The sequence below is a fragment of the Talpa occidentalis genome, unplaced genomic scaffold (genome assembly GCF_014898055.3).
Source record: "Talpa occidentalis isolate TD23 unplaced genomic scaffold, MPIMG_talOcc4v2.1 talOcc4.16, whole genome shotgun sequence".
Lineage (NCBI taxonomy): Eukaryota > Metazoa > Chordata > Mammalia > Eulipotyphla > Talpidae > Talpa > Talpa occidentalis.
The window spans coordinates 54,777,882-54,790,199 of record NW_023601653.1 but is presented as its reverse complement, the minus strand read 5'-3'; the positions used below and the strand labels follow the sequence as shown (position 1 = coordinate 54,790,199).

The following is a 12,318-nucleotide window of genomic DNA, read 5'->3' as shown; positions in this document are numbered from 1 at the left end:
GGATAGAACTCAGGCATAGTGGTGATACTGCCAAAACTTAACCCTGAGGCCACCAGGGAGGCCCAGAAATGCTCTACTCTTGAATAGTGGGGGTAATGGGATGCTTTTGCCAGCCTCTGCTTTCAATGCTAGAGATGCAAACAGGACTGTCACCATGATTGCTTCCCAAGTTATTAAACAGGATGTCAAAAAACGAGTTATTAATTACAGTTGCCATAAAAATCTATTTTCAACTTTTGGCCAAAGATCATTTTTTTTTTTAAAGATTTATTTATTTATACAAGCACTGGGTACAGTCAGAAGCGCAGGAGGGTGAGAGAATTCACCAGAGCCAGAGTGGGGAACAGAACAGGCAGACTGATGAAATACACCACTGAGGGGAGCAGCGGGCAGTGGGAGAGGCCTGCGCGGCATGTGGGACCCTTGCCCGGTGACCGGGTATCGAACAGGCGCTGCAGAGTGTGGGCAGCTTCGCAACCCAGCGCTCAACCGCTGCACCACCGGGGAGGCCCCAAAGGGCATTCTTAATGCACATAAACAAATTGGTATTTCTACATATGGCCACTGTAGTTCAAATATATTATCTGTTCATTTGCTTAACATGAGTAACTATGTACAAGAGTAACTCGGCCTCTGATGATATGTCATATAACAGAAATTCTTTGACATTGTTAGAATGCTAGGCATGTAGTAGTGTCTCAATATCTGTTAATGAGGAAAACATACAAATTATTTTTAAACCTTCCTTTACAGCAGAAAGATATGCTGACTCTAAGAAAAATCAGTATTACAGCCTTGTCATTTATTTTTATGAGCAAAATCATGCATGGGAATATTAAACACCAACTCCAAACCAGTGGTTACCTCCCAGACAGGAATGCAGGATGTGGGAAGAGGAACGGGATCTGGAAATGGTACGCAGATTCACTTATATACTGGCTGAGACTCCTTAAGAGGAGTGGTGGTAGGTTCAATAGATGTTTATTAGCCTGTCATTTTTATATATGGAAAATATTTTATAATTTAAAAAAGTCTAAAGATCTATTTTTGTTGTAATTTTAGAGAAATTATGTGTAACAGCTCTAAATAATTGGATTTTATCTATTTGTAGATTTTACTTTTTCTTCCTGAAACACCATTTCTTTCCCCATCTCCTTGTCCACTTTAACTTGTATACGCTATCCTTTCAAATGCCTGATGTCACTCACTATGTAATCTTTCCCATCAGCCCCAAGATGAGTTAGTTTTTACAGCAGGTTCTAGACCACATAATCTGTTCCTCTATCTTTAAATGGGCTTAGGCATTTCTCTTGACTTTGATACATGATTTCCAGGACAATTCCAGTGTCCATTCCAAGCAAGTACTGCCTTATAGCCACTTCCTATACTTATCACCTGGAACAAAGCACTGCTGAACAAATTCTTCAGATCCATTTATTTCCTCCTTTTTTTTTTAAAGATTTGTTTATTTATTTATTTATTTATTTATTTATTTATTTATTTATCTATACAAGCACAGGGTATAGTCAGAAGCGCGGGAGGGTGAGAGAATTCACCAGAGCCAGAGCGGGGAGCAGAACAGGCAGAAGGACCGAAGTACACTGCTGAGGAGAGCAGCGGGCGGCAGGAGAGGTCTGCGTGCCATGTGGGACCCTCCGCCGGTGGCCGGGGAGCAGCTGGGGATCGAACCAGCACTGCAGAGGCCGCGGGCAGCCTCACAACCCAGCGCTCAACCGCTGCGCCACCCTGGAGGCCCATTTATTTCCTCATTTTAGCAAGCTGCTGCTGCTAGCTGAAGTTCATTTTAAGAAGGCAAGTGACTTCTGATTTACCTATGGAGTGTCATATGCCAAAAAAACAAATAACTGGAAAACATAAAATATTTGCTTGTTCTTTTCTTACAGGTGTACTTAACTGTTTCTATGATGGAAAGATTAAGTCAACAGGAGAACAAATCTCAGCCATTAAGAAGACCTTATAAATAAACAAATGTTAAGAAACAATTTTTATATCTTTAAATAAACAAAGCTAATAAATAAAAGTGATGTGGAAAAGGACAGCAGATTACTTACCAATAAACAAAATGGGAAAAGTAATAAACAGCAGGAAGACATGAGGGACCAGGTTGAGGGCATCTACAAAGCAGGGGTTTTGTAACACACCATTACAGATGTTGTATGAAGAACTGTTGTTACCACAGAATGAAAGGCTCATTTCTTCTTAATTGGTTTTCTCTACAAAAGAAAGAAAATAAGGTCTCATTATTAAATTCTCTTTCATAAAATTTAGCCCCAAAAAGTATAATTTGATAACATTTATCCCCCTTATTTTTGCAGTTGAAGATATAGGAAATTCTATACCAAAATCATTTGTAAGTTTTTTATAAAGACCTTATACATTCTAGAAGGTCCACTTTTCAAGTCTTTTTCAGAGAAAAAGATTTGAGTTTGGAAAATATATAACAACTAATATCTACCAACAATGGTACTGCAAAGGAGTATTTGCCTGACAAAAATGGTTACGAAGAACAAAAAAGGTGATCTCTCAAGAAAAGGGAGTGGGCCTCCCTGGTGGCACAAGGGGTTAAGATGGAACCTATGAAGCTATCCGCAGTCACTGCAGCATGAGTTCGATCCCCCACCAGGGAGCTACCCACATGGCACAGCAGACCTCTCCTGACTCGCTCGCTGCTCCCCTTAGCAGTGTACTTCGGTCAACCTGTCTGTTCTGTTCCCCACTGTCTCTGGTGAATCCTCTCACCCTCCCATACCTCTGGCCTGTACCCCAGTTCTTGTATGTATAAATAAATCTTTGTTAAAAATTATTAAAAAAGAAAAAAGGAAAAAAATCAAAGTCTTGACTAAAAAGTCAAAATGGTAGAGCATCAAATCCTTCCTCATGTTCATTCTTTGAAATTGCTATAACCAGCAGCTTTAGCTAGACACCATTTAGAGGACTCTTCCATTAACTGAAGAGAATAGTAAAGAGACCACCATGGCAGAAAATGTCCTTTCTCAGAAGATTAAAATCCAGTGCTTAAGACAAATTAAAGACAGCTCAAGTGAATGAAACCTCTCAAGTGCCACGTCAGAGAACAGTCTTACATGAAATTTAAGTTCTGAAAGTAAAAGTTCTCAAGTTCTGAAAGCAAAGATATCTTTTAATCAGAAATCTGTACTCCGTTAAAGCAGAAGTGGATGAATTTCAGCAGGAAACAGAACGAGATCACACAGGGTTTTGTTCACCATTGCTGGAACTTTGGCTTCTATTCTGGGGAAAGAGTCACTGAGGGTGGTTCCATCAGAGAAGTGACATGCTCTGACTTATATTTTAGATGAACTTCTCTCTTCACTGTGCCAAAACAGATACCTAAGAACCAAGGTCTATTCCACCCAAATATGAGTGTGAAATTACAGCAAGAGTTTTACATCTTTTTAAATGCCTACTCTTTATTTAGCACCGACTAAATTCTAGGTACTTTGCAAACATTAACTTAATTCCTCAGAATATCGTGCAAGGTAAGTGGAGTTATTCCCCTTTTTACAAAGGAGGATACTCAAGTTCAGACCCATTTAGTCACTTGCTGGCCAGGGGATTAGGGAAAATCTACACCCACGTGTCTGTCTATAAAGTAGTTTCTTCCCACTGCCATCATGTAGCCTCTAATCTACTTTTTAAAAGAAAATATCCATATTTATTCTTATTAAAATAAGTGGCAGTTCAAGATTTTCTCCTCACTGCGCTTTATTTTCCATATTTATTTCACACTGGATTCTGAGTAAGATTATGAAAGGTTGGCAAAGGTTTGAATAACTCAAGTAGTCCCTTTTCTCTCTTTCCTTTCATTGATAATTGATTTAGCAATGGTCATGAATAATATTTTGTCTAGGAAAAAACAGAGTGTTATTCAAAGAAGATGGGCAACAGTAGGCAAATTATCAGAGAACTCAAATTTCAAGTGAAAGTTATAGAAAGCATGATGTGACCAGAACAATTAGGCAGAAAGCCTGTGTGTTTACAGTCTGGAAATGTTTATATAGAATTCCTCACACATATTATTTCTGGTAAACTCCAATTTTAATAAATTACTAATATGCTCTCTAGTTGAAACAATTTCTTATCTTTAGAAAAAAGTATTTTTTAAAAAATACCTCAAGATGAAGTTATATACTTGGTAAATTCTTGAACTATTAAGTTTCTAAGCTGGATGAAAGAAATGAAAAGAACATGAGTTTAAAATAACAGTAAATGGAGGTCACAATTGTATGTTAATGAACTTTTGGCAAAGATAAAAGACAGAAACTAAAAAATAGCTTGTGATCGAGCTTTTAAGAGTATTCCTTTATTTAGTAGAAATAATAAAAGGAGACCTTAAGTTCACTCTAATTGAAAGGTAGTTATAACTGTTTCCTGGAATAAATCAGATAATTTTTACTTTAGCTAGTTTTATAATATAACCAAAATCATAATATTCCAATTGGTGACATTTATAAATTGTGATATTTAATTACTGTCATTGAGCCAGATGCTGCACATATTTTATGAAACATATACTTTGAGGTATCAGCACTGCCTAATTTGTAATCACTTGCAAAGCCCATCAATTTAGTACCTTTTGAGGAAAAAAGCAAATGTGTAATATATGGGTCCTATTGCCTCTATCCATCAGCATAGGGTTTTTTTTTCTTTCCTCGATGTCAGAAGAAAGACCTCATTTTCATGACATACTACTCTTGACACTTTCTTTAAAGATACTTTTCATTAAAAGATTCTCTCGAGGTATTCAACTGAGAGCTGGGAGGCTAAGGCGCTCAGGTCCTGGCTCTTCGGTGAATTTAACTGTGTGGCCTTGGGCAAGTCACTTAACCTCTCTGTGCTTCAGTCTCCCTATCTTGTAAAATGGGAGTAATACCTACCTCACAGGGTTGTTGTGGGGATTAATTAGATATAATGTCTGTAAAGCATCTAAGGTTCTTGAAGAAGGCGCTATATAAATACAAAATAATATCTATTAAAAAAATTTAGTACCTTTTGAAAAATTCTGTTGAATTGTGGAAAGAAAGTATCAAAGAAAGAAAACATCCTGAAAAAGTCAAAGAACATTTCCACAATGTATCTGATGTCTGGTGTCCTGGGTCCTGAGCTAGCACCAGGAGTGCAGACCACATAGATCAGATGACACTAACCCCAATAGCTTTGATATCATTAAAAGCTCTGCTCTAAAAGATAGGAACAAATATAACATAATCACACCAAGGTATACAGTTGAGATTAGTAAAGTAAAAGCTTTTGAATGATCTCCATCTACCAGCTTCTCCTACTTCCCTCACACTTCACTACTGTTCAACACATGCTTCTTTCCTTCCACCTCCTTCTCCATCTTTTTCTCTTGGCCCTTAGCCTCCTTCTCCAACAGGCACCGTGCATATGGCAATTCTAACCAAAGCCTATATTAGCACCCAGTATTCACAACAAGGAGGGAACTTATTGTGGAGATGTATTTACAATCACTGTATTCACCAAAGGTGTTTTACTAAATTGGGATATCTAATTCTTATGTCTTCAGTTACCACTTAGTATTTCCCTCCCAGAGCCCAGGATAAGTCAGCCAGGCTTAGGAAAGGGTACGATTTGAGCTCTTGCACTCTAATCTCTGTCATGTGACACCTTAGCCCTGCCCCCCTGGAGCCCTGTCTTCAGCTAAGCACAGAGGCCCAAGCATCAGGGAGGAGGGCAACAAGAGAGGCCAGACAGAGAGACATGGCATTTTTCTCTCCACAGTGAATGCCCAGGAATGGTTCATGTTTTATGACAGCCTATAGGACTGGAGAACTTGACTGAATAAAGTTTAAGACAAATACCCAAAGTGAAACTTTGATTATAGGGATTGTCTAGAGAGCAGACAACATAAAAGGAAAGTTTTGATGACCAAAATTTACAATTTCATGGCAAGAAAGTATACAGTATTCTTTTTTTTTTTTTTTGAAGAGGCATGTATATTTATTTATTTATTTGTTTGTTTGTTTGTACATGCACTGGGTACAGTCAGAAGCGCGGGAGGGTGAGAGAATTCACCAGAGCCAGAGCAGGGAGCAGAGCAGGCAGAAGGACCGAAGTACACTGCTGAGGGGAGCAGCGGGCGACAGGAGAGGTCTGCACGACATGTGGGACCCTCCTCCGGTGGCCGGGGAGCAGCCGGGGATCGAACTGGCACTGCAGAGGCTGCGGGCAGCTTCGCAACCCAGCGCTCAACCGCTGCGCCCCCTTAAACCTTGCAATGCAGGTTATGAAATTCTGCAGCCATGGAACCTACACAACTTGGATTTAGTTGACAAATATAAAGTAGGAAAGTAGGTGAAAACTAATATCCTGAGCTGTTCATCCGCAAAAAAGTGTCAATTTAGATGGGAAAACAGCACAGAATGTAAAATGCTGCCAACACCTGCAGAAAACATGCTAAAAGCAACATAATAGCTTTCCTTACTTACAAGAATAACTCATTCTGTTGTTATCTAGAGTTTCACCAAACTATATCACCCGAGAGAAACATGACATTTTGAAGAACTTACTCAGAGTTTTAGAGTTATCTAAGGTATTTTCAGAATCAGCCTGCTTAGGAAAACAAATGTAGTAACTTCTTTGAAGTTATTCAGTAGACAATTCATAAACTTTTACCAACAAGATGTGTTTGTCTGTCTGTTCATCTATCAGGAAGGAAAATCACTGGCAAACATGACCACTGACTTCTGATGCAGTTCCTGATCTGAGTGCACCCACCTCACCCCCAGGGCACACCAACGGCAATGCTGGTACTACTCAGCCCATTAAGATTTCTTAGACACACATGCCAATGGGATTTGTGCGTTTTTGGTTTTTTTGTTTTGTTTTGTTTTAAATCCCAGACTGATCAAATAAATGCACAAATGCACAAATAAATACCTTGGGCAGTCGCTTGAGGCTGCTTCAAACCCCTTACTGGAACACTTGCTCTACCTTCAAAGCACCGTCTTCCTACACTGTCTTAAGTGTAAACTTCAAACCGGGATGCAAAACTAAAAAGCAAAGAGTAACAAAAATTAAGCAGATAGAGAAAGCTACTTCCTGAACGAACGAACAGGAGACCTCTAAGAGAAAAATTAGTGATAACGCCTGGCGAGGTTTCCCCTTGGTTTAAGTAGGAGAGGGCAGACTTGTAAGTTAAGCTGGAAACCTGATCCCACGCCCTCTCTGCTCCGGCTGGGCCGGGATCCTTGATCCTAGTAATAGTGCCTGTGCAGGCAAAGCTCCGAGAGTCTTAGGGTCCCCGAAATGTTAGCTCAAAGTCAACAGCTTACAGTTATTCTTAAAATTTGTAAATGATATTTATGTAAAAGACACGGACTCACTTACTCCGAAGGCAGAGTTTTCCTCCCCTGGCTGAAGCACGCAGTGCGCCGGAGCGGATTATTTTTAGGGTGGTGGGAGATCAGCTGCCTCCTATCGAGTTTCTAAATTGCACAAACTGCTCTAGGCTGGGCGGACACGGCGACTCCGGAGGCAGGAAACTGGGCAGAAGCCCCGAGCGCAACGCCCGGGACTGGAGACCCTCCCCACCCCCGCTCAGCCCAGCTTTCCGCCCCGACCAGCAAACTTGGGGCGCGGATGCAAAGATTTACAAACACAAGCAATTTTGTGTTTCCCCCAGCTTCATCAGACACAGAAACTTGCCATCTCTGAGCCAATGATTTACGGAGTCGGGTTTTCAAAGTCAAAATACGCAAGGTGGTAATAACTTACATTTGTATTCCCCCCACGCCCCATGCCCTTTTGTTAACCACATAAGGAAGCGCATTTGGGGGGTTCACCATTTTCTCCTGAGCGGTACCCGGGAAATGAAGAACTCATTGCAGCAGAGGAACCCGCTGCCGGGCTGAAACAGCGCTTGGAGCGTGTCCCAGGAGATAGTCAGGCTCAAACCCGCTAACTGTCCCAGCAACCCGGTAATTTGGTTACCCCTCCGGACAGTCGGTGCGCTCCTCAAGAATCCCCTTCTTCTAGCTCCCCTGAAGTGGGGCTTTGATTCCCGCGGCTGCTCAGTTTTCCCCTCATTCTTGCTCCTGACCAAAGAGATAATTAACTTCCAAGGAAAGAAAGTTTAAAATACACGGATCTCCTAATCACTACCCCAGGGTGCAAAACAAATTTTGTTTCAGACAATCCTCTTTCATTTACACTTGGGTTAGGTTGTTTGTTTGTTTGCTTTTTTTTTTTTTTTTTTTTTTTTAGGGCCAGTTCTCAGTCAGTTTGAATCTTTGTTTTCAGTAACTGTTCTAACCTGATAAAGGATGGGCTGCCAGCGGCGGCTGGTGCTTCTGAGACTCCGTGCCTGTTCTCCAAAGGGCACTGATCCTCCCTACCTGAACCTTAAATGCCAGTACTACCGCACCCCATTTCTGGGATTTTGTGGGCAGAGAGCAGGCTCCCGCCAGGCAGTCACAGGGGCGCCTCTCTCCTCCCAAGGTTCCTGCGTATCCTAGCGAGTGCGCCGAGCAGGCCACTGAAACTTGAACCCGCAGCCGCTAGGGGTCTGCAGGGCTTGGGGAGGCACCCGGGAAAGTACCCAAACTTCGGTTATTGAAATCCTGGCAAAAGACTAGATCTGTTTACTAGGAGGCAGGCCCTGGGAGAAAAGAGCAGAGTGCCCTGCAAGAACAGGGTGGGGGACTGTGGGTGGCAGGGAGAAAACCCAGTGAACGTGCCAGAAGGGGCATCAGAGACTTACGGGGCTTCTGCACTTGGGAATAAAAACAGAGAGTGCAAGTAATTACCAGATGCAGATGTTGAGTGTGAATCCACAATATCAAGGTGACTACGGGATTTTTATTTTAAATTAGCATTATTATTCTGATCATTTGTAATGATAAAAAGTCATGCTATTATAGGAACTTCAGCAATTATGGAAAAGTGCATGTCCCCAAACCTATAAAACTACTGAACTGCTTTTGTTGTATTTAACAAGAAAAAGGATAAAATGCAGTGACTAAAGGCACGGACACCTTGATAATCAAATCCTGCCACCGCTCACTTAGCTCAGAGTCTTGGACACGTTGCTCAACCCCTCTGCCTCAGTTTCCTCATCTGTTGAATGGGACAAAACAAGCTATCAATGCGAGGCTCCAGGTGAGGGTAACCGGGACAATGCTTTTAAAGCGCTCAGACCATTTTAAAACTCCTTCAGTAAAAGCAGACAGTTCCTTTGTCATCCTTATTCCACCTTCTGATGCACATTTTTTAGACAGTCACAAAATTATTTACCTTCTTACAGTATCTTTAAAACAAGTATCTTCCAAGGGTATTTTAAAAGCCTCATAGAAATCACATAAATGGCTGCATGATAGTCCATTGTGACACAACTGTAATTTCAAATCCATTTTTCTGTTACTGGTCATGTCACTCCCCAATTTTCACCACGATTTGGTGTCCTACGATAAGTTCTTTTAATCCTTTGCTTTTCTCTTTACAGTGGGTTAATTTCCTTATGATATATTTTTGAAAGGCAATTGGGTCATCATAAGGAGTAAATATGTTTAAGATATAGGTATAGAATGCCAAAAGTACTTTCCTAAAACATTTCTATTAACTCTTCCCCCAAACCATTTAAAATGACCTTCCATATGCTTACACCCAAAAGAGCTCTGAATGGTTTTCTTTTTAATCTTGTCATTGGACAGGTAACTTGCAAACTTTTGTTTTTAATATTCAGCATTTTTCTTACATGTGCACTTATCTTTATGGTAAATTGTGAACAGTTTGTTCACATACTTGGTTATCTCATGAAAGTTATTTGCATGAATTTTTAATAGAAGGATATTCATCCTGTTTCACAGATGACATATTTTTTCCAATTTGTCACTTTAAAAAATGATAGTGTTGCTGCTTTTGAAAAAATAAAAACAATTGTTTTCATATCTTCTCCAGAAATTTTTAGCCCACATCATGTGCTCTACTTCCTGTGGGTCACAGATCAGTGGTGAGTCACCTGCGGGGTGTCCGTTTCATGGCACCTCCTAAAGAAAGGTTTACATAAGCAAAGTGGTTCTATTTACCACTGTATTGTACTCCAATATCTTAGCTCATAAATATTAAACTTCATCTTTATTTTTTCAGTTTTTTTATTACTCTATCCTAGAATTTATTCCTGTATAAGCCATGGGATTATAACCTATATTAAACTTTTATTTATTACACCATCACTATTCATTGAATAATCTTATTCTTCTGTCCAAATATGAAATACCACATGTGATTATTTGATAATATCTGTTACAGAGCTACTTATTTCTTTAAATGGATACTTTTTTCTTTTTTTTTCCTATTCTGTTACTACAGGCAGGAGGATTTGATTTTTATGGTTTTGTATTTTAACTCTGGCAGTGCCTTTCTACTGTTTTCAAAATTTTCTTAGGTAGCTATTCTTTTTTGGGAATTTTATTAAATCTAGGAAATAATTTATGTTTTAGTGCTATGTCTTTCCATCCAGAAAATGATTTTCCATGTTTTTAAGTCTGTCTATCTCAATATTAAATTTATAGAGGTCTATACATTTTTTTAATGATACAAATTTCTTTTGTTTTCATATTTCATACTATTAAGAATACTTTTATAATTTCTAGCAGATATGTTTATATTTATATTCAGCACTTTACTATACTTTTTCAATCATGGTAGTGTTGTTTTGCCATGTTACTGTGATTGTATCTGCAAATTGTGGTACACTCATGTTATGAACTGTATGTTTGCTTCCCCCCAAATCTCACATATTGAAACTTTAAGCTCCAATATGATGCTATTAGGTGGTGGGGCTTTTCAGAGGTAGTTACAGTACAGGTCCTGAGGGGATTCACCTCCTTATAAAGAAGGGAGAGTAGAGCTTGCTTTTTCTGCTCTGTGTCATCTGAGGCTAGAGCAGAAAGGCAAATGTCAGCAAATCAGGAAAAGGGCACTCCCCAAGAACCCCATCTGCTTCTACCTTGATCTTGGACTTTTCAGCCTCCAGAACTGCAAGAGATTAAGGTTTGATATTTAAGCTACCCAATATATGATAATTATTTTCAGCAAACTGAGTAAGTCAACTTATTCCCACTTTCAAATACTTATTTGTATTTTATAACTTATTTGTATTTTATCAACTCTATATTCCAGGATAGTGTTAAAAGAGTAAGAGACAAAATACTTGTTTTTGTTAGAAATATATACAACATTTTTGAAAATCAACTTTGTAAAGTATAATTTTCATAAAATAAAATCATCCAATACATATGTAAATTCAAATTGTTTTGCCATCACTATGACCTCAAAAAGATACACAATATTTCAATCTCCCCTGGAAGTTCTCTTCTTGTATCTCTAACTAGCGTGAATCTCATCATCACTCAGTTGGGAAAACCACTAATCTGAGATTTATCATTAGAGATTAGTTTTGCCATTTTTTGAAAGTTTCATGTAAATGTAGACACAATGATGGACTCTTGTTCCTAGGAGTTTTCTTTGGCCAGTTTATCCTTTTTATTTCTGAGAGCTCCATTATCTGAACATTCCACTCACCTATAGATGAGTAGATATCTTTAGGTTATTTCCAGCTTTTGATGATTTGAAGAATGAGAATGATTTGGCTTCATGGAGGTTCCCTATTGCTCAGATGAAGAGAGCCATGAGGCAAAAAACTGAGTGCAGCTTCTAGAAAAATTCTGCAGTTTCCAGCCAAAGCCTGCAAGAAAATGGGAATATCAGTCCTACAACCATGAGGAACTGAATTCTGCCAACAACTTGAATAAGCTTAGAAGTAGATTCTCCCCCAGGTCATCAAATAAGAGTCCAATAAAAACAAACCTTGACTTTGGCTTGAGAGATCCCACAAGCACTGCTCTCGGTGGAGCACACCTGGACTTGTGACCTACAGAAATGTGAGCCAACACATGGGTCTAATAAGCCACTTCAGTTTCAGGTATTATGGCACACCACAATAGAGAACTAATATACTTCATTTGTAAAGTGTCTATTTTTGTTTCAATTGGGTTGATGATCTTTTCATTATTGAGTTGGAACTTTTCTTTATATATTCTGGATATATCATGTATCATCTATAAGTATTGAGAATATTTTCTGCCACTTGGTATCATGCTTTTCATTTATTTAATAGTATATTATCATTTCACATCCTTATTACTATTTAGACAGTACAGGATTTCTCTCCTCAGGTGTGGTTACCATAGGGGTAGCTCTCCCACCACCAAAGCACACATAGTTCACCAACCTTAGTCCACTGTACTGCCCCCTTCT

The 12,318-nt window shown here is 39.3% G+C and overlaps 1 protein-coding gene across 8 annotated transcripts in view; it reads right to left on the bottom strand.

The window, feature by feature from the left end:
- Positions 1-11,742, bottom strand: part of ABCC9 (ATP binding cassette subfamily C member 9) — a 126,853-nt gene extending 115,111 nt beyond the window's left edge. For 3 of the 8 annotated variants that reach the window (XM_037514238.2, XM_037514246.2, XM_037514245.2), the window contains exons 1-3: positions 7,390-7,637; positions 6,940-7,052; positions 2,073-2,234 (exon numbers count right to left, since the gene is read on the bottom strand). In XM_037514238.2, the coding sequence (XP_037370135.1) occupies positions 2,073-2,214 (142 nt within the window). In that variant the 5' untranslated portion in view covers positions 2,215-2,234; positions 6,940-7,052; positions 7,390-7,637. Of the gene's footprint in view, positions 1-2,072; positions 2,235-6,939; positions 7,053-7,385; positions 7,638-7,776; positions 7,834-11,583 lie in introns of those variants that run through there. The other 5 variants (XM_037514240.2, XM_037514241.2, XM_037514239.2 and 2 more) reach the window with 5 other exon arrangements.
- Between the last annotated feature and the right edge of the window lie 576 nt (positions 11,743-12,318).